The sequence below is a fragment of the Eutrigla gurnardus genome (genome assembly GCF_963514095.1).
Source record: "Eutrigla gurnardus genome assembly, chromosome: 23".
NCBI lineage: Eukaryota > Metazoa > Chordata > Actinopteri > Perciformes > Triglidae > Eutrigla > Eutrigla gurnardus.
This window is the reverse complement of record NC_139934.1, coordinates 7736492-7756503: the sequence shown is the minus strand read 5'-3', so window position 1 is coordinate 7756503 and position 20012 is coordinate 7736492. Positions and strand designations below refer to the sequence as shown.

At 47.9% G+C, this 20012-nt stretch overlaps 1 protein-coding gene across 7 annotated transcripts in view; it reads right to left on the bottom strand.

Moving 5' to 3' along the window:
* ppargc1a (peroxisome proliferator-activated receptor gamma, coactivator 1 alpha) overlaps positions 1 to 20012 on the bottom strand; it is a gene marked incomplete at its 5' end in the record, with an annotated part of 217790 nt that overhangs the window by 22158 nt on the left and 175620 nt on the right. For 3 of the 7 annotated variants that reach the window (XM_084002617.1, XM_084002618.1, XM_084002622.1), the window contains one exon: positions 11564 to 11743. In XM_084002617.1, the coding sequence (XP_083858743.1) occupies positions 11564 to 11743 (180 nt within the window). Of the gene's footprint in view, positions 1 to 11563; positions 11744 to 13572; positions 13909 to 13973; positions 14328 to 20012 lie in introns of those variants that run through there. The other 4 variants (XM_084002619.1, XM_084002620.1, XM_084002623.1 and 1 more) reach the window with 3 other exon arrangements.

Sequence of the window (20012 nt, the reverse complement as noted above, 5' to 3'; positions counted from 1 at the left end):
CTTCGCACCCAAACATACATGAGCAAATCGAAAAAGATCATTTTAGATTATCACAAATGAGTCTTTAATGAGCCAGCCCATCTGTTTGGGTCCAACCTCACCAACCACCCGAGCGATGCTGTGTTTGGGAGTCAGTTCAAACATCCTGTAGAAGCTGCCGTCTGCGCCACAAGTTACATTTAAAGTTGAGAGGGCTGTGCAAGCTTCATTATGTCATGGCTTGGAGAGGATTGGGGAATTTCTGAGGCTGTGGCAGGCTCAAATGTAGCGATTTCAATCCCGTTTTTCAACAAAAAAAGGGAAAAAAAAAACTCCACCAATTGGCAAGCTCCCCCAGGCACACTGCATCCCTCAAGATAACCCAGAAGGGACTCTCGTATTCTGAAAGAGACACTTGTAAAACCCTGAGTCGTGACGACTAGCCGCCGCTGCAGCTCTCGTAGAGGCACTCATCGGGCCAAGTGGGGATTCGAGAAACTGGGGTAAAGAGCAAAACCTCAGTGATGGTTTCTACCCCGGGGGGAGATGCATGATCTAATACCCCTGTCCAGGAGGGCCACCTTCTCCACGCCAGTTGAAGGACCACACCTTGCAGAGTTTCTGCAACCAAAGTCAGCCAATGACTCACAAGTTGGATATTTATAAACAAAAAGTCCGTGCGAGGGCGGACTTCCGGAGCTATGGCACCCAAAGGGGGTGTCGGCGGGATAACCTGGCAACCTGCTGACGACCACGTCCACTTATATTGATTACTCCGGCAGCTGCTGAGAGGGAAGAACAAAGAGAGGAGAGAGGAATCGTCTCGGTGGGAGCACTTTCCCGCCCATCCCGCTTAATGGGCCTCACCGAATTAAAGAGATCTTAACAATCCTGGGCTAATTGTGGGATCACGATATATTAACCCCACTGCAATCCTAAAGGGTGCCATTTTGTGACTGTTTTATTCCAAATGCTTCAATTAGCCATAAAACATTCTGGCAAGTGCTGGCAGAGCTCCCCCCCCCCCCTAGCTTCCCCTATGTCGGAGCAAAGAAAGCCAACTCCGGTTGTTCATTATTAGGTGAGGCCCTTTTTGTTATCAGGCAGGCTGTCTGTCTTTGAGCTTGTCCTTGCCTTTAACTCTTTTATTGAGTTCCACAGCGCAGCATTGTGTTCCAGGAGATACTATTCACACAGCTGATAACGGAAGGTGAAGGTGCCGTTTTAAACAAACATCCACTTCTGAACGCCGGGGCAAATAGCCAAATTAAATCGGCTAATTGCTTCTTGAGGATTCCGAGCTCCTGAGCAAATTTGCCAGGGATCAAATTTTAACGAGCTTTTGGGGGGGGAGGGGGGGATGCATCATTTACATGTTAAAAAGGGGAACCAAATGTGTTGTGAAAGTGCCAGAACGCTAGACCTGATCACTGAATAACACCGAGACGAAGTTGCAACAGGCTGAACAGCCCCGACGTTATCTTACAGACGAGAGGCGGAACATGTGACAGGCACTCTGGATGTGGGAAGATAAAATATCTCCCATTAAATGGGTCATCTGGTATTTAAAGTACTGTTTATTCTCTTGTCTCTTTCCTTCCTCTGCTTCTGCAGATAGAGGAAGCATCCAGTTAGTTCAGATCGAAAACGTTCTTTAATAAATTTAACAAATTAAAGAAAATCTGCGTCGGGAACTATTTAACTGTGTTGCTTCATCTCAATCTTTTCTCCGCTCTGTCAAGACTTTTAAAAACGGTCCCTCGGATGAGGTTAAGGGACTTGCTAGACCTTCTAATCACGGCACAATCAGAAATCTTTGTGCGTGCGGCGGTGGTATCCAGTCGTCACATCTTGACTGCCAAGAAAAACAGCCTCGGATTTGATAAACAAATAATGTCATTCTGTGTTATTACCCGCCAGCCCCCACCTTCCCAGATTTCAGAGGAAATAAATCAACGTCAGCCGTGCCGTTAAGGCGTTAGTCAGGCCTGACACGTCGGCCGGTCACACAGGCACGACATATGGCGGCGGGGAAGCAGGGAGGAGAGAGGCGGGGAGGGGGTGAGGTGAGGTGCGACGCGATGCGATGCGCGGCGGAGAGACAAATCATGGCAGCCGCCAGAGACGTCTGGTCATTTAGCATGAGCTTACTGAGATGGAGAGAGGGTGATTATGGCCTATACGGAGCGATGGAGCCATACATAACACTGTTAAGTCCCTGTGTGTGTGTGTGTGAGACGGCGGTGAAACAGCCTGGCCATGCTCCAAATCATAAAACTAAATGTTCAACCTCCATTGTGGTCAGGCTCTGGAATACGGAGACGCGAACCGACGGCTCCTGTCGCTAGAGCATCTTGTTATTCTGAGATTATTTCCCAAGAAAATCATCCCACGGACTAAACATCGAGAGTCTACATGTTTTGGACAGTGTACTAGCGGCCCAGCGGGATATCTCCGTATTCATCGCCCCCCTCGGTCCTCCCTCTATTGTCACCAGCCTACACATTCTGGCTTATTATGATGGTTTGTGTTGCAAATTGCTAAATCTCGCACCCTTCTAAACGCGAGATTGGTCCAGCCCGAGCACCAGGCAGCTGATTTTAGGATTCTCCATCCTACTTAGCTATAATACCACAACTAGTCTTGTGATAATCCCTCCGCCCTGGCAGGCGGTAACTTCATTTTATTTTTGTATTTTTTTTGGTGCCTCCGCTTTAACAAAAAAAAAAAAAAATGGCAGCTCTCCGAAATGAAGAAGAAGTGCCGTTACAGAAAAAACTGACTGTTTACATGCCAGACGTCTGTCTGAGTTTTGAAGGCTATGTGAGTTATACACCAGTGAGGGAAGCGGTTCAACCCATCAATGAGGACCAGGATGTGTGCGTGTGTGTGTGTGTGTGTGTGTGTGTGTGTGTGTGTGTGTGTGTGTGCAGGGATGATGCATCTCCTGGGAACCATTTGAGACTGTTAGAGCACTATCTGATGAGCTGATGGGGGGGAAGAGAGAGGGAAAGAGAAAGTGAGAAGAGGAGATATCTTTGTGTGTGTCTGAGTGTGTGTGTGTGTGAGAGAGAGAGAGAGAGAGAGAGAGAGAGAGAGAGAGAGAGAGAGAGAGAGAGAGAGAGAGAGAGAGAGAACTGTTGTTACACATCCTGACACAGGCCAGATCCGATTGAGACACCAACCCAAGGGATGTTAGCGCTGCTGTTCTTTCAAGTTCTATGTGGAAAAGAAATCCTTTGACCGGTAACCCTGCTGCTGCTGCTGCTAAAACTAACCACCTGAACTCTGTCACACAACTGCTGAGATCAGCTGAGGCTGTCATGCACACACACTTACACACACACACACACACACACACACACCAGGCCCTTTTTGGGTAAAAAACAATTCAGTTGTGCACAAAAGGAAATATCTGCAAAGATCTAACACCTGGAGAGACAATGTAAACCGTCAATAAATCATCCATATATCGCCATCCAAGCCACATAAAATGCACACACACTTACAATTATACAAGCCACACACTCTGCCGATATCACCGGGGGGGGTTCGGTGTGTCTCCCTGTCTACATTCCTGCTGGAGCTGCTGTTGTTTTTCCTCCTGCACGCCGTCCCAACAGATGGTCCAAAGAGAACCCCGTTTGCTAACGCCACAGAATCACACGAGCCATCATTATGATTGGACGCTCGCTCTTTTTTTGGGAATTTGGCAGCGACTTCCCCTCCGATCGGCTTTGGCGCGAGGAAACACTGATTGCTTTGATTGCTCTGACTTGCTTTGACGATCGCAGCGGGGAGGCGGGGAGGTGGAGAGGGGGGGGGGCAGAGATTTGGAGCCTGGAAGAAAGAATATTCAGCTAGATGTGTAGATTGGATGAAGAATGGTGCTTCACCCCCTTCCCGCCTAATAGAATGCAAATAGCTATTTGCTTAAGTCGGCAGCTCTGAATGTGCGCCACTAAAGAAGGGGGCCTTTGAACATACTGTTACATTGTTGATAATGTGTTGGAGGAGTTGGGGAGGGGGAGTAGGAAGAGAGACAGAAGAAGAAGAAAAAAGGAGCATGGCGACTGTTTCCAATGTCCATCTTGCTAAATGAACGCTGCCACATTTTCCTGGCTGGAATGTAAGTCTGCCATCAGCAGTCAAGCGCAGCTGTCCATAAAACAATTACACACACACACACACACACACACACTAGGAAGGCTGGTCACTTTGACATTTACGTACATCTGCGTGGGGAGCAGAATGGACCAGAACTTCTTGTTTTCCGCACCCGAGGACTCAATGTTATCAGCCACACACACCACACACACACACACACACACACACACACCTGCACACGACTGCAGCTACTGACCTTTCAGGCCCTGCTAAGCCCATCGAGGGCTTTGTGGCGTTTCATTTGTCATAGTAATGTCTTCCTCGGGAAAGATGCCAGCGCAAAGGGGAGCCGGGGGTTGCAGGCGGACAGGATGTAGTGGTCGACGGCGTTTTGAACAAAAGGTGCGTTTTTCCGTGTCATTGTCCCGCGCTACATCGTCTCGCGCACGTGTTTGTGCGTACGACAGGGGACGCGGTATCACAAATTTATGGTAATTGAAACGGCAGAATCTTTTTTGGGGGGCGAAAAACGCAGTCAATTTGATTCTGCGGCAAAAAAAAAAAAGGTCACCCGTTTTCAATTTGCGCTCAATGCCGTACGCCGTGCGACAGGGAAACACCTGAAAGCAAACGATCTTATCAAGGCCTCGCAGGCGTCGCCACTTACCCGCTGCATAAAAGCTATTTGCTGATTACTAAATAAACGCATTATCTTTTACCTTGACTTCTGTGTGCGCGAGTGAGTGCCTTTTTTTCCCTCTCCTGGCTCCAGGTGGAAGGCGGCCGCTGCGGCGTGTGTGCTTCTTATCCGTGAGTGACTTTGCGAGCGCGTTATCTGAGCAGGGGATTTTTTGTTGTTGTGCACTTTCAAGCACCGCATGTGTAGGAGCCGTGGTCAAACACGGAGGACTTCACAGGCCTCGTCGTGTCGTTTTGGCGGTAGCGATGTGGGGATGCGCTCCGATCTTTACAAGTAAACAAGTGAAGGCATCAAAGAAAATTGTGCACTGAAGTCGATACTCGAAAAGGCCGGGATTCTATAAGAAAGGATGAGGGGAGGCATGAAAGCTCTCGCTTTGTAGCATCAACATTGAATGTTAAGCTGGATTTCATCTAAATCTAAGATCTATTTCCCGTGGAATACGTCGCCTTCAGCTTGGAGAGGCTCGCCTTTCACGGCTTACATTTAGCCGAGCACACCTGCACGCACTACTAGACCGCTAAGCGCCTGCCAAATGCAGAATGATCGACGGTTACTGACCACTTGACGGCGAGCGTCCAACCCCTTCGGGGAAAAAAAAAATCCCCTTCCCGATCCGCCCATTGAGTTATTATACAACGCCGCCACATGAAAAGAGGCCTGGCAGTCGCAGAATAGGCTGGAAATGGTCTTCTGGAAAAGAGCTGATTAACAAGCGGACGATTTTCGAGCTGTTGACTTGTTGAGGTCAACAACGCTGCGATGGCGGATAAATGCAGCGGATAAATCACGGATACAGCCCTTCACAATTCACCTGATATAAAAACATGCTCGCTTGAGCCAAATAATCATGTTTATTTAATACTTTGTATTCATTCCCATGTCCATATCCATCTATATGGGCATTCCCTTGAAATCTTTATATTCATAAGTGCATGTTTTATTTTACAAAAAAAAAGAAAAAAAGTGGAAGGAGTGTTGTATCCGCAGTGACCAAAATGTCTGTAAAAGCTTCTGCTTTCAGTTTAGACTCAGGAGCCACTGATTGGGCAGCAAGTGAGTCATCCAAGCATCCAGTCACTCATGCATCAGCAGAGCCTAGGAGAGCCTCTTGAACTATTTGAGGCCTGTGCAGACTTAAATGCTTCAGGGGGGAAATAAGCTGGAGCTATAAGCATGCAGTGCACATCATAAAGCTTAGTTAGAATGGGGAGGTTTTTTTTTTTTTTTTCTTTCCTGCATGGACGACAAGGCTCTTAAAAATAGACTCTCAACCAGGGGAAAACTAGTCTTTCACATGTACAGTTCAACATTGAATTGAACGCGGTCCAAAGATGTGTTAAAATGAAATTAGGGCTGCAGGAAAACGGCCAAAATCTTCCATCACGATATAACGTTGGTCATCTTGATAGCGATATGTATCATGATATCTTGATAACGATATGTATCGCGATATCTTGATAACAATATGTGTCACGATCATTCAATATAGAAATGATCCAGAAATAACCACACTGTTTTGCATACTCCTGTGTGAATAAAATACAAAAGTGTCTTTTATCATTCAATTAAGAACAAAATCAGCAGATTTTCAGAGAAATATAAGTTTGTTGGGTTAGTTATATGCTTGTTATTAACAATTTAAGACTCAAATGTAGTCAAATGCTTTTTCCCTGACAATATAATCCAACAGAAGCATCATGACCCTCATTGGAAAGGCCAGTTTACACCAGCTGACTTTCTCACCTCACTGCAGGAGTACTCCGTGACATCACTGTTGGGTGATGCTCCCTGTGCAACAGAGCTCATCCCATAACTTTTTCTTCATTATTTTGAATTGCTAATGACATCATTGCTAATGACATCATTTCCCCTCTAAACTATTATCAGAATCAACTACGTTGACACACAGAATTGACAGAAGATGGCAACCAACCAGAGCAGAAGCGCTGGCCAAAACTACCGCCACTGCTGGGCATGCTGGCACGGGACACACACACACACACCTGGGATCGATTGGCCTTTCCTGGAGAGGGGAAGCAGCCTATCGCCAAAGACTGATAGCGCTTCACCGTGAATCGAGGCACTCGCTGATTGAAGGCCTCTCTCCATCCTCCTTCCCACCCCGCTCCCTCTGTCAAGGTTTCACCCCTTTTTTCGCCTGTTATTCATACCGTTTTGTCACTATAGGTTATTGCTTGCGCTGACTCCTTTGGAACGCCTCTCCCTGTCACTCTTTGATCAATTCATTTCACCTCTATGCAAACACCATCTCGCGCTCCCTCTGTCTCTTTTCCGTCGCGCGGGGAAAAGAGTAAAAAAACCGCATTCGAGGAATCCACAGTTTTTACCTTTTTCCCACTCCGAGGTATACACTATTAAATAATACAAGGAAGGTTGGTCTTATCGCATGGCATCGTTGCAACATGTTGCCGTGTGTGTGTGTGTGTGAGTATGAGTTGGGGGTGGGGTGCTGGGGGGCGGTGGATTATTGGCTTAGTGTTTTGGCCAGGTTTAAGTGAAACAGCTCTGAAAGGCTCTTAGTGGAGATTACCCCAGGTACTAAAAATAGTCATTCCTACCCAATACACACACACACGTGAACACACGAAAACAGAAAGCGATGATAGTGTTGCGTCTAGCCCACAAAAGACCACTATCTGATCTTTGTATAGGCCGGTCTCAATTACACAAAAGACACGTGCACACGTACACATCGCCGGCTCGGGCGCCATGACAGAGATGGGTTATCCACTGGGGGCAGGGGATCAGCTGGGGCACGAACGCCCAACCATGCCTCAATCAGCAGCAGCGGCCCACTGGGAACGTGGGCTGAGTGTGTGTGTGTGAGAAATCTAGACATGCAGCCAAGCAGCCACCACCAAACCAAAGGATGTTCCATTGCTCTTTTTCAAAACATTCCCTGAGGGGACTTCTTTTTTTTTTTTTTTTTGGCCATATCCACCCCCCCTTCTCTCTCCCTTCATTTTTTTTCTCCCCTTCCAGCTTTTCTCTCCAGAAGCGATTGTTGGAGGCCAGAATATATTTGTTTAGCCACTGCAGCTTCAACTTCCCATCAGCCAGGAACAAATGCTTTGCCCTTGGAGCAAAAAAAAAAAAAAAAAAAAAAAAAAAGACGAGGGAGGAAGAAAGGGGGAAGAGCAGAGGGGGGGTGGCAGAGAGCCGAGCCCACAGTGTTGCAGGGCGGGCGGGTTGAGAGCTCTTGTTGTGGAGTGGATCTGACAGACGCTCCAAGATGACACGGGCTCGGACAGCCTAAGTCGGCATCTCTCCACCAACGCGTCTGCGCCTACTTGTCGGTGCTCCCTCTTGTTTGTGCATCTTCAAACGGCATAGCCGCGGGTCGGAGAGCTCAGTTTTTCCGACAGTGACGGAGGATTCCTCCCGTCAGACACAGTGCAAACAATGTAGCGGCGCGGCGGAAAAACCGGAGATGAGGAGAGGATGGTGTATTCTAATAAGACTCACTTGACAAAAATCATATTATACAGTGGAATATGATAATTCATACACCCCTTTGCTGGAGCGGTGAACTGGTGCGGGCGGTGTACTCTCAAATGTCAGCATAAATTTGCAAAATAAACGCAAACCAGCATTCGGCAGGGGGAGCGAGGACAGGGACAATAAGGGTATCTGTATGTGTGTGTGTGTGTGTGTGGGCATGACAATGCCTCTCAGAGGGTCTATGAGTTGTGCGCAAGCTAATCTATGCTCGCCCCTGTTTGCGGGGAAGGAAGGGCAAATTCAGGAAAACATTTGACACATTCTCTAAGAGTCCGCTAAAGATGACCGAATCAATCTAATCTGTTACGAGAATATAAGCGCCAGCTGATCCGTCGGGAAAAGAAATGCTCAAACAAGCAAGACAAAGCGGGATAATGCCTTGCGCAGTCCGATGGTAGCGATAGAAAAAAAAGAGTTTGCACTCACGTGAGTTGCGATATCTGAGTAATGCTTTAAGCCTGGGCTTCTTATTTTACTACCTGCAAATCCCACAACCTTTTACTTCCAATCCATGAGCTTTGATTTCGGCTGGCACCGCTCCAACTCTCTTTCACTACCCATCTGTCCCTCTATCTGTCTGTGTGGCTGTCATGTCATCTGTTGGCCTTTTTCCGTCCTCCCTTTGTTTTGCTTCCTTGTATCCCGGACGTGTCCCCTTTGTCCCACCTGTCCGTCTATCGTCAGCCGATCTCGCAACAGGACAGGTACATAGGGGGGGAAATGTCAGCAGGTAGACCCGGTGCCAATCCTCATGCATAGTCACGTTGAAAAGTGCGACCTCATACGCCGTGCAAGGGCCCGTTGGCGCGTCCGTATCGGAATCCGACTGTGATAGATCCAAAACCCAAACACCTTTCCATCAATCAGGCGGCTGAGGCTTGACATGAAACCGGAGCGGGGCCCTGCGGTTAAAAAGGCTTTGGGTCACGCTTCCATGCTATTATCTTTGGCAGTACATCGGGAACTTATTGGAGTAGCCACCCCTTAACAACTGCAGCCCAAAATAGACTGTGGACATTCACAGTCGGCCCCGTTTTGAAGAGGTGTCAAACGCACTGTGCCAGGAGCGATAGCTGTTTGTGTGTGCGTGTGAGTGTGTGTGTGTGTGTGTTCTCCACATTGCGTGTCAGGGACAGTTGGGACAGTGGCAGGGAATGGAGCAAAAGGCCAGCCAGGGGACAGCTTGTGATCTCAGAGCGTATGGTGCTTCCAGAACAGAACACGGATAGAAACACGGGCTTATTTGCATCCATACAAACGCTTACGCCACTTTGTTGGGGGTGTAAACTATTTAAATGATTGCCAATAAGACTCTGTCTGACGGGCCAACTGTGTTTCCGCTCCCAAGCGGACTGCGTAACCGAGTCCAAACCTCTTTACTCATTTGCTACCGGCGGTCACGTGGCGCCCGCAAACCGGAATAAAAGCCCTCAGTCCAAGAAAAACACAAGGTGTTTTTCTTTCTCTCTGCGCTGCAAATCATTTTCAACAGTCGACTTACTTGAACTAATGAAAGCTGGTTCAAATTTCCAGGGAGCATGTTGTTTGATGGACTTTTAAAAAGGAGGGGGGGCCTCAGTGTGACAGCTGCAGCCAGCTGTTCCACGTGGAACAGCCTCCATCACCTGCTACCTGCTTGTTTCTTCTACGGCGACTCCTTTGAGTGATGTATACATAAGGGAAAACGCAAGATAAATAATGCAATGTAATGAGCATGTCGTCTCAAACGTTTGATTAGATGCTTCTCTGCCCTGTGTTGAGGCCAATCAGAGGAGGAGGGAGGGGGGGGGGGAGGAAGTACAGCTGCAGCCCCAGCTTTCTGATCCTTGCCGAGCGGCAAACTTTCCCCTGTCAGATTAAGTAGGATTAGCCGGGTCCTGCCGTATGATGAACTCAGTACTTCATATGGTGGCTTGAAACTTCCCAAAGATGGAAAAAAAAGAAAGAAAAAGAAATCCCTGGTCAGGGAAATGTATCGCTTGCTCTAAAACACCGGTTTACAGCTGCTCGTTGAGAAGCCGTTCCGTATCCGCAACACGAAAGCAGCTGGCGGCGCTCACACGTACAGCGTTCGTTTGGATGCAAACACAGGCTTCGTGCTCAGAGCCGGCTCCACGCTCCACGCTGGGCGCTAAGTTCCATTGTGTTTTTCAAAAACGACACGCACAAGCACACGCACACGCTCTCCGCTGGTATTTTTGTCCATCCCCAGAGCCACTCGGTGGCTGTGAGCCATATCACTCTCAGACGACAGAGGAGCCACGGTCACACCAGCTAGTACTTAAGGCGCCCCTTCCTGTGTGTGTGTGTGTGTGTGTGTGTGTGTGTCGGGGTGGTCCACAGATGCAGAATGTGTGGCGATATAAAGGGACTAAAGGTGGCAGTGGCAGGGAGGAGGTCAAACGTGGAAAGAATTTCAGTCCGTTATCAACTGTTGCCTTCAAGAACCACTGGGGAGGCACGCTCGCACAAAACACAAAACAGAGACCCTGAAAACGGGACCACATGACACACACACACACACACACACACGGCCTTCTCAGGCAGGGTTTTTCCTCCCGAGGCGAGGCTAAAGCATCCAATCTCAGTCTTTCTTGTCTATCTCTGCCACTGATAAAGGCTTATAATGAACTGGGGACTGAACTCAGTCCCCAGACCGATGGCTTTATGGCCCCGGCCAGATCATCACCCTCTGTGGACTTCGTTTGTCACCGCGTGAGGACAGAAGGAGAGCGTCAGATGGAAAGGAGAGGGATAGGAAGAGATGGAGAGAAAGAGAGAGAGGGGGGGAGGGGGCGGAGCAAAGATTAAAGTTTTACACTTCAACCTTTGAGAAGCGTTTTGCAACACAGCTGCTGTGTTTTTACTACCGGAGCTTTCTGTCAGATGTGTGCCGCGTTACTGACTCCGGGCTGAAATAAACGCACATAGAGGTTTCGATAAGGGGCCCTGCGGTTTGCAGCCAGGACCCAAACAAGGTGACAAAGGTCCTCCAGGGCTTATCGTTCTTCACGTTATCTCCCCCCCTTTTTTGTACTTCGGAGCAATGTAAAGGCGTGTTTTGTAAACCGGTAGTAGCTGTGTTGCGTTTGCTTGGGCGTGTTATTATCCCAGCTCCCTCCTGACCCCTGGGAGAGCAGCATGAGAAACCACCGTGGAGGTGCAAGAGATGTTCCACAGCACCGGCATGCTTAGAAACAACAGCGTGATGCACGTTGGCGAAGGGAACGGATGTTTAGATGCTTTACTTACCTCAAAAAGATTGGATGCGTCGTTGCCATACTGGGTGGAAATAATCTCCGATTGGTCGCTGTACCATTTGAGGCCACCCAGGAAGCTGTCTGCATCTAAGTCACTGACATCCAGCTCTGAGAGGTCGAGTTCGGGGAGGTCTGGGCAGAGGGGCTGGTCTTCGCCAACCAAGGCAGCACACTGGAGAGAAACAAAAACAAAACAAGAACAAGGACAGTCAGATAAGAAAAATCACATCTCTTTCATATGCAAATCAGGCGGGTTGAATTCTTTGTGCCAAATTTGAAAACAATGGGGATCCAAATCTGGGCATCAGTCAAAAGTCTTCTGAACACCTGCTGTTGGATGCGACACAAAGGGAATCCATATGCTTGCATAATATACAAAGCTTAAGCAAAGCCTCAGGTTTAAATTCCCTCGTTTGCTCGTTCCGAGTGCGTCTGCCACTTTCAGGTTATCCTCTTTTTGGGCGAAACAACGTGCAGAAACCTGCATCCGACCCCCATAGGTGCAGGCTCACTCAACGCTGCCCTGTTGACATTTCCTTATTCACCAGCTACTTCTGTGCAACGCAGCCAACGTGTACTGTAAGCAGCTGTCCCTGCCCCCCCCCCAACGCTAATCATCAGGTGTTGAGGGGGGCTCCAGACTGGTAATCAATAGGGCTTCGTGGAAGTGAAAAGGTGTAAGCGGAGGGGAAAGAGGTGGCAACAAGTCAGGAGGCTTAGCTGTTTCTGCAGAGATCATTTGAAAATGACACATCTTCATCTTCAGCACACTTCCCACGATGCATTGCTTCCTCTCCTTTCAGTATAAGATCTATAGACAGTGATCATTAGAAAAACGAGGTGTGTTTACACTGTGGCTGCACATGCAAACCCAAAGCTGGAGGAAACCACCGTTGTTGACGACGAGTCAGCCGCTGCGCCAGCGCTCCACGATGGCCTTAAGACAGCTATAAGATAGATATCCTCGGGTGAAGCCGGGGGGGGGTTTGACTGAGGGATGAGAGCCGGGTTCGGCTCAGGGCAAAAGCTGGGAGACGGTGCCAAGTGGAAGGGGGGAGGCGGGCGGGGGGGGAAAGCGCGGAGACACCGGTGTCACAGTTCATTCTGTCGCCGGATTCACGCGCGCACGGAGACACGGGTGACTTTGACTGTGATGAGACAAATCCGTTATGTTGCAAACGCGACGGCGGGAGGGGGGGCGGGGGAGGGGGGGGCACACAGGTGATCCGGTCTGACAGGGGCACGGCACGAAGAGACAGCCCGGTGGCGGAGATGTCCTATGAGCCAAATTATCTTCTGGACTTCTTGGTGGACTAATAGACACCAGACAGACAGGCAGAGAGACAGACAGGCAGCCAGGGCGCACCGGAGATTTACGCACATACAGCGCCTGGGCTCGGGAAGATCATTGGCGGAAGCGCTGACGTCCTGGATGACAGCTCTCTCGCTGCGAGGTTTTATTAAATCTACATGCGTCGGAAAAAAAGCCTCCGTGGCTAAAGTGCCCCCCCCCTCTCCCAAATTGCTCGGGAATAACACAGCCTTTTACTTTCTTCCTCGACGCGCAGCCCCGATCACCACGAGCACGCAGCCGGACTGCAGTCACATCGTGTCGGTGCACAGAAACAACCTCCCCGGTACCCAAGTATCGCACCTGAATGTCCAACAACAAGCTGGGCGGACACGAGAAGAAGACAAAAAGGGGAATAAGTATCCTTCATGATCGGATTGCACTTTATTCATAAAGGGGAATAAAAGATAGATTAAAAAGACGAATGAAGGGATTCAAATATGCGTAAAAACGAGCAAGTCCGGCCGGTGCGACGCTCCACCGGCCGGGATGTTGGCACACAAACGTGCCCGGTACCGTCAGTATTATGATGCTCCTGCGCAACGACAGACAGTCAGTTTGTGGACAACCTTTTGAGAATATAATTGCCTGTATCCCGACACAGCACATCAAAAAAAGGGGTTTTGGGGTTTCATGCGTCAGCGAAATACCTGACTTTGAGACATTTCAGTCATTTTTTTCGGGATGGAAAAAAAAAACCTTCTCGGCACCGGAGCGCGTCCAGTCCGCGGGGCTGGGAAGGAAGATCCGCAAGCTTGCAAAGAGGAGATCGGAGCGGTGGTCCTGCACGCACTACGACAACTACGCCTTTAACCGATGGGTTCCCTTCCACTTGTCATATATTCCCGTGTTGTATATCCCCCGCATCCAGACGCGCACTACACCGGCATGCAGCCGCCGCCACCACCAGCACCAGCAGCAGCAGCAGCAGACTTCTAGTGGAAATCACTGCCTCGGATAGTCAGTGCTGTCCAACGTTCCAGGAGAGGAGAAAAAAAAAGAAGAAGAAGAAAGTCCAGAGGGCTAGAAAGATGAAAAGAAGTGCGCTCACCTCTAATTCTCTCCACACCGAGTCCTGGTTACACCTGTCCCACGCCATCCAGCCACTGAATGACGGCCCCCGACAAAAAAAAAGGAGAAAAATAAAAAAAAAAGGAGGAGGAGGAGAAAAAAAAAAAGAAAAAAAAAAGAAGAAATCAAGTAAAAAAGAAATCCACACACGCTTCCCACTCGCTCTCACACAGGCAACTGCTGCCCCTCGCCGAGAATGAACCGAGGGCACCTGTCTTACAACTGCTTTCCATCACATGACAAAGCTATTAAAAGTAGGCAGGGGAGTGACTCGAGTCCACACTACTCGCCGGTGACGCGCGCTGAGCAGGCGGGGTCTGCCTGCGCACATAGTAAATCCTTTCCGTGCACTGCAAAAAATGTCCACCTCAAAACCATACCATGCTTTGACGAGATATAAATATAATAATATATATATATATATATATATATATATATATATATATATATATATATATTAGAGAGAGAGAAGAGTATGAAAAAACGTCCCTTTAGGATTAGACATTCAAATAAACAAGCACACAAATTAAAATTAAATTAATTCCGATTCATTTCGTTAAAATATCAGCAAATCTGACTACATGAGCAGAAATCTACATATCAATATGGGATTTAATACATCGGGACAGTGGACGTCACGGCTCTAGTTTGGATCTCGCGGAGGCAGATAGGACTCAGGAGTTAAGCAGCTCCCCCCCCCCCCCCCCCCCCCCCCCCCTTTAAAACGTGACAGTAACATTTCCACAAAGCTCCCGCACACCTAACGGGATTCCTGCAAAAAATGCGCAAAAAAAAAAAAAAATCACACACGAGGATTTTGACGCACACGCGGATCGTGTCATGGAGAAAACGGGATGGAATAGAATCACCAACAAGTTCGGCAACTTTCAGATGTGTAATTGCATGTTTTTCTCTCTCTCTAACTATAGAATATACGGTATTTAGCAAAGACGTTAATTAAATCATCCTTCATTCACAAGATAATTAGTTTCCATTGTTTTGCTCCGTTCTTGAATGAACTCCCGAGACTGTAAACTTAAATTGCGCATGTTTGGCGTGTAGGGTATCAAAGAGGGTAATTCAGTCTATGCAAAGTATTTCTTTGTCCATTGAGAGGCAATAAAAAAAGGAGACAGGTGGCAGTATCAAGCCTGTATACAGTGTCAACAGGACGTGTATAGGCAACACGACCTCGGTCAAATAAAAACAAAAGCTTTGTGGACATTTCAAACAAAGTGGTGGCTTCTGCTGGCTCGACTGCAGAGGGACTCTCTTTCAGCCCCTTAAATGCTATTGTCTCGCCCCTAATAGTACATTTAACAGAAACATCATTAACGTTTTAAAGTATCGCCGCTTATTGTCTCACTGGGGATTTTATTAGCACCGTGAAGAATAATGGGAGTCTAATGTTACACTGTCGCGTGAGATATTTAACAAATACGCGGGGAAAAGGATGATAAACGATGTTCGGAATAAGAAACTCACTCCTTGGAACTCTCTCACCCCACCTTAAATGAGTGAATCTGTAAAATGCACCCTGTGAGTTCAGCAAGACATATTATTATTATTATTATTTTATATTATTCGTATGGGTATCTGAGAGCATATGTACCACTCAATCCATACATCCGCCTCCTCACTCGCGCCCAGAGATGCTACCCAGAAGCCACGGCGAAACCCGATCCGAGCAGGTGGTGTGTGCAGTGACCTCACAGAGCCCAGATGGACCAGTACCACCGAGACATTATATATAGGGGTAGCTTGGGAGTGACATGGAGCTCATTGGTAGCTGGCTTTGTGACTGCGGCGGACGTTAAAAAAAAAAAAAAAAACACACACACACACACAACAGGGATTTGATGAAGAAGAGAAAAAAAAAAGGAGTTAAAATAACCTCATGCTGTTGATGTGTCCGACAGATGTAGCCGACCGTAATGAACACAGACGGGAAATAAATAAATAAATGTTGGCAGGAGACGTATGCTGGTAAACTATACATCTCCCTCTCCTGCAGCGGCATGCGAGTCACAGACAAAAGGCTTATCTGATTGTACTCTCCATGCCAATTAAGCCAACGGGAGCTAAATATAGATATAATGTTGTGATTCCCTTTCCTGAATGGCCTTTGATTCTGTTTTTTTTCTTACTAAAGGCTGGCTATTTATGTGTGCAGTGCTGGAGATTTGTAGATATATGCATCTTATCAAGGGGGGGTTTCTACGGAAATACAGGTAAAGTTTGAAAAGCTTTTTGATGTGCAGCAAAGAGATGCTAATTAGTGGATTGTCACCGGTTTCGGAGTGAGAGATGGGTGATGTTTCCAATCGAATCGGAGGAGATATTTGGGTCAACGCGGGGCGGCGTTCCATCACTCGGCTCACGAGGATGACCTTGGGGGTCTTGCCTTCACACCCGCTCTTGCATTTAGCCGCTCTTATAGATATCACATCTCAAGGGGAGCGAATCTATAGGGCGGAGTGTGAAAAGTTGTTCGCACCAATTTTGACGTACGTCGTGTTTTCTCATGATGGACCTGACCTCCTGAAAACCCTGCGAGCCTTTAAAGATTGTTAAAATGTAAAGAATCTCACCTTGCAGATGAACGGAGGAACCAGCATCTCCACGTTCAGACAGAGCTACGACTTGAATCGGGGGGGGGGGGGGGTTGTGCTGCTGGCGTTTCCCAGAAAGCAAAGGGTCTTAATGATTAAACAATTTCTCCCGAGAGCCAGCTAACAAGTGGAGCTCTCGGAGCCAAAATGGGGCTAATCCACAGATAATTATCTTTGTTTGAATATTCAACGTGGCCTGACTCATGGTACAGACTCTCCCATCTGCATTCCTGAGTCTCGGATTGAATCTGATATTAACATTTCAATTAAAGGGGGCCCCTATGTGCGCTGATCCTGTCGTGGAAAATTGCCGTTACATGTTTGATTCCAATAACGTGCGACGGCGTCTCTTCTGACGGTCCGTCTATACTCAAGTGGCCGTGTCTTGTTTTCCTTTTTCCATAAATTGTGTCACCGGCCCTCGGAGAGTGTGCTGCTGCACAGTGTGTGTGTGGAGATGATTCATATCACTTTGTTGCATATCATTGCTCCCAACAGAATCCATCCTAGCAGCTGGTCGTTTTTAATACATGGTGGTTGGATTCATCGGAATTAATTGAGGCCAGAGGTAAAATGTGAGTGTTGCATCTATTCATTTGTTGTCTGAGACGGTTCGTGCTTTATTCCCACTCGTCTTTTAAGGTCCTAATGTGGGGTTAAACGATCACGCAGGACCGCCTTAAAAGTCACCTTTTCAAAACTAACATGACTTAATAAAACTGGTTTGCATTTTAAATTGCTTGTAGTTTCTATTTTTGACTTTTCATTGCCGCTGAAAGACCAACCATGTATTTGCGTGGCCCCCATAGGCTCCTAATGCATTACAGGCTACAACATAAACAGTGTGACGCCCCCGAAAAATGATGTCAGGTAAGCTAGTGCGTAGGCCCCCCTGCCATGATGTTACACCGCCTCCCTTTGTAGTGCCCTTCAGAGAACCCGTCGCCTCGCGTGCAAGCGTGTAATCCTTCCCATCAATGAACGCCACTGTGTCGTTTAGCCCGCTCTCAGGATGGCGGCGACTCTCCCCACGGAGAGTCCGGCCCACATTATTAAGGCAAAATGGCATGAAGAGGCTGGGGTTAGCCCGCCGAACTGAAACTAGCATCGGTCAGGTAAACACAAAAATGGGAGCCTGGGGTGCGACGCAGGATGGTTCCACCCTCCCCTCCCGTTCTCCAGCTCTGTTCTGGAGGAGACGGGGGGGAAAACAGCAGCCTTGCCTCCCCCTCCTCCCCTCCGCCACAGATGAATAATATCACAGTCACATGGCGGCGGAGTCGGAGTCTCCCGTCGGAGCCGTGTGTGTTGTGGAGCCGTGTTTTAAAATCACCGGCGAGTCATGCAAGATGCATGTGGAGAGTGGTGTGCACGGCGAGGCTGAGCTGGGAGCGCATGGCCTGGTGGGTTATGCTTTCTTTTGGTGGAGCATCGTGCTAAACTAGCGCTCTGGGCAGGGACTTTGCGAGGCACTTTGTGTTTTGCTGGGGTAAAGCACTCACCAGGAATATTAAAATTTATGGACCATGAGGGTTTGGGTTGCAAACACACGCGTACATAAACAAGAGCTTAAAAAAAAACAAAAATGCTACAAAAAAAAAAAAAAACCTCAAACTTTGAAATTGCTGTAAAATTCCAACAGATGTCACATCCCCGGCAATGTAACTAGAGGAAATGAGACGTGCTCGTGTGGAGGAGGTGCAGTTAAAGCTTTTTCTACCGAAAGGGCATATGGAAATGCTTGTTTTCATGCTGAATATCCAGTGAGGCACTTTTTTTTTAAGTTTAACATAAAACTTTATAACATAATAAGTCAAAACGGCCATGACTTGTAAAAAAAAAAAAAAAAGGCACTTTGCGACAGTGTAACGTAGGTACAACGCAGGGCGTTATAAGAATTACCTCTTTTCTGACGCACTCGCGACATCACGTTGGGAATGTGAGCCTCGTGTTTAACCATCTAGAACAAAATTTGACTAAAACAGCAGCAGGAGTCGGAATGAACTGCGAAAAAAGGCGCGTTAATGAGATCTCATCACTGGCTATGGGCAAATTTTGGTGCATCTTTCTGGAAACTGCAAGAAAAAAAAAAAAAAAGACCTCCTGTGAGTCACGAGGAGGGCCCAGAGCATAACAGATGTTGCTTGATTTTCTAAAATAATAGAGAGGCAGGGCTGAATACCTTGACAGTGCAGTCCTTATGTACTCTTAGCTCTGGAAGAGCGCCAGGGAAGAATTAGGTCAGCTGAAGTGCATTGTGCCTCGTGGAACTCCACGTTAAAACAGCATCAGGGGAGCGAGGAGGAGTGGTGGTGGTGGTGGGGGGAGGAGGAGGAGGGGGGGAGTGTTGGTGACACACAGGTAGAAATTTCTGGAGCAGCACAACCAGTTTTTTCCCCCCCTTATCCTTTTACTCTTGTATCATGGAAACGTGAGCAGAAACGTTACACCCCTGAGTCCAGACGGCAGTCTAATTATTTTGAGCAATGAAAGAGAAGGAAACGGGGAATGAGAGAGAGAGAGCGAGAGAGATAGAGAGAGAGAAAAAATGCATGCGAATTGCAATTCTTTCATACAGCCTGCATACGGGGTGTATAACCACAAGGCTGAAAAAAATCCTTACGGCACAATAAAACTGATTGTATCATCACCTTTTTTTCTTCTTTTTTTTTTCCCCTTACAGGGTGCATTTCTACTACTCTTCACATCACCTCCTAAAAGGATCATGTACTGGAGTACACAGTGATGGTGGGAGGAGGAGGAGGAGGAGGAGGTGGAGGGGGGTAAAGCGGAGCTGGGACGAGAGAAAAAGAGAAGGCACAGTCAATACCCATTTTTGCCAAGGCATCCTTGTGAAAAAGAGCAAAGAGACAAAAGGAGCAGATGGATGGAGATGGAGCTAATGGTGAAAGAGAGTGTGACAGGGAGTAACAAAAGCAAGAGGGAGTGAGCCACTGTGAGTGATAGAAAGATTTGGACAAAAGAGGGGGCATGAATTAGAGGCAGATATGGAAGGAGGGGAAGAGGAAGTACAAGGAGGAGTGATTGGGGACAGGAAGTGTGGACTTTAACAAAAAGGGTCAGAACGATGGGAGGCCTCGCCAAAAAAAAAACACGGCGCCGCGCTCCGGAGCGTTACCATCTTAAGATAAACCTCCCCGTTCTCTGGGGTCGACCCCTATGTGCTTGTCCCACCACGTCCACTATCTCAGTGTTAATCTAATAGCTAGCCACCTTCCCCACCCCCCCCGTATATTCCGGTCACCGCCTTAGATCTTCCTGCTTACGATGGGTATCTGGCTCACATGTGCAACGTATTCATTTACAGGAAGGTCTAGATTTTCACACACACTGCCAACATGACCTCATTGGCCCCCACACGGCTGCCACGTTTTTGGAAAAATAAA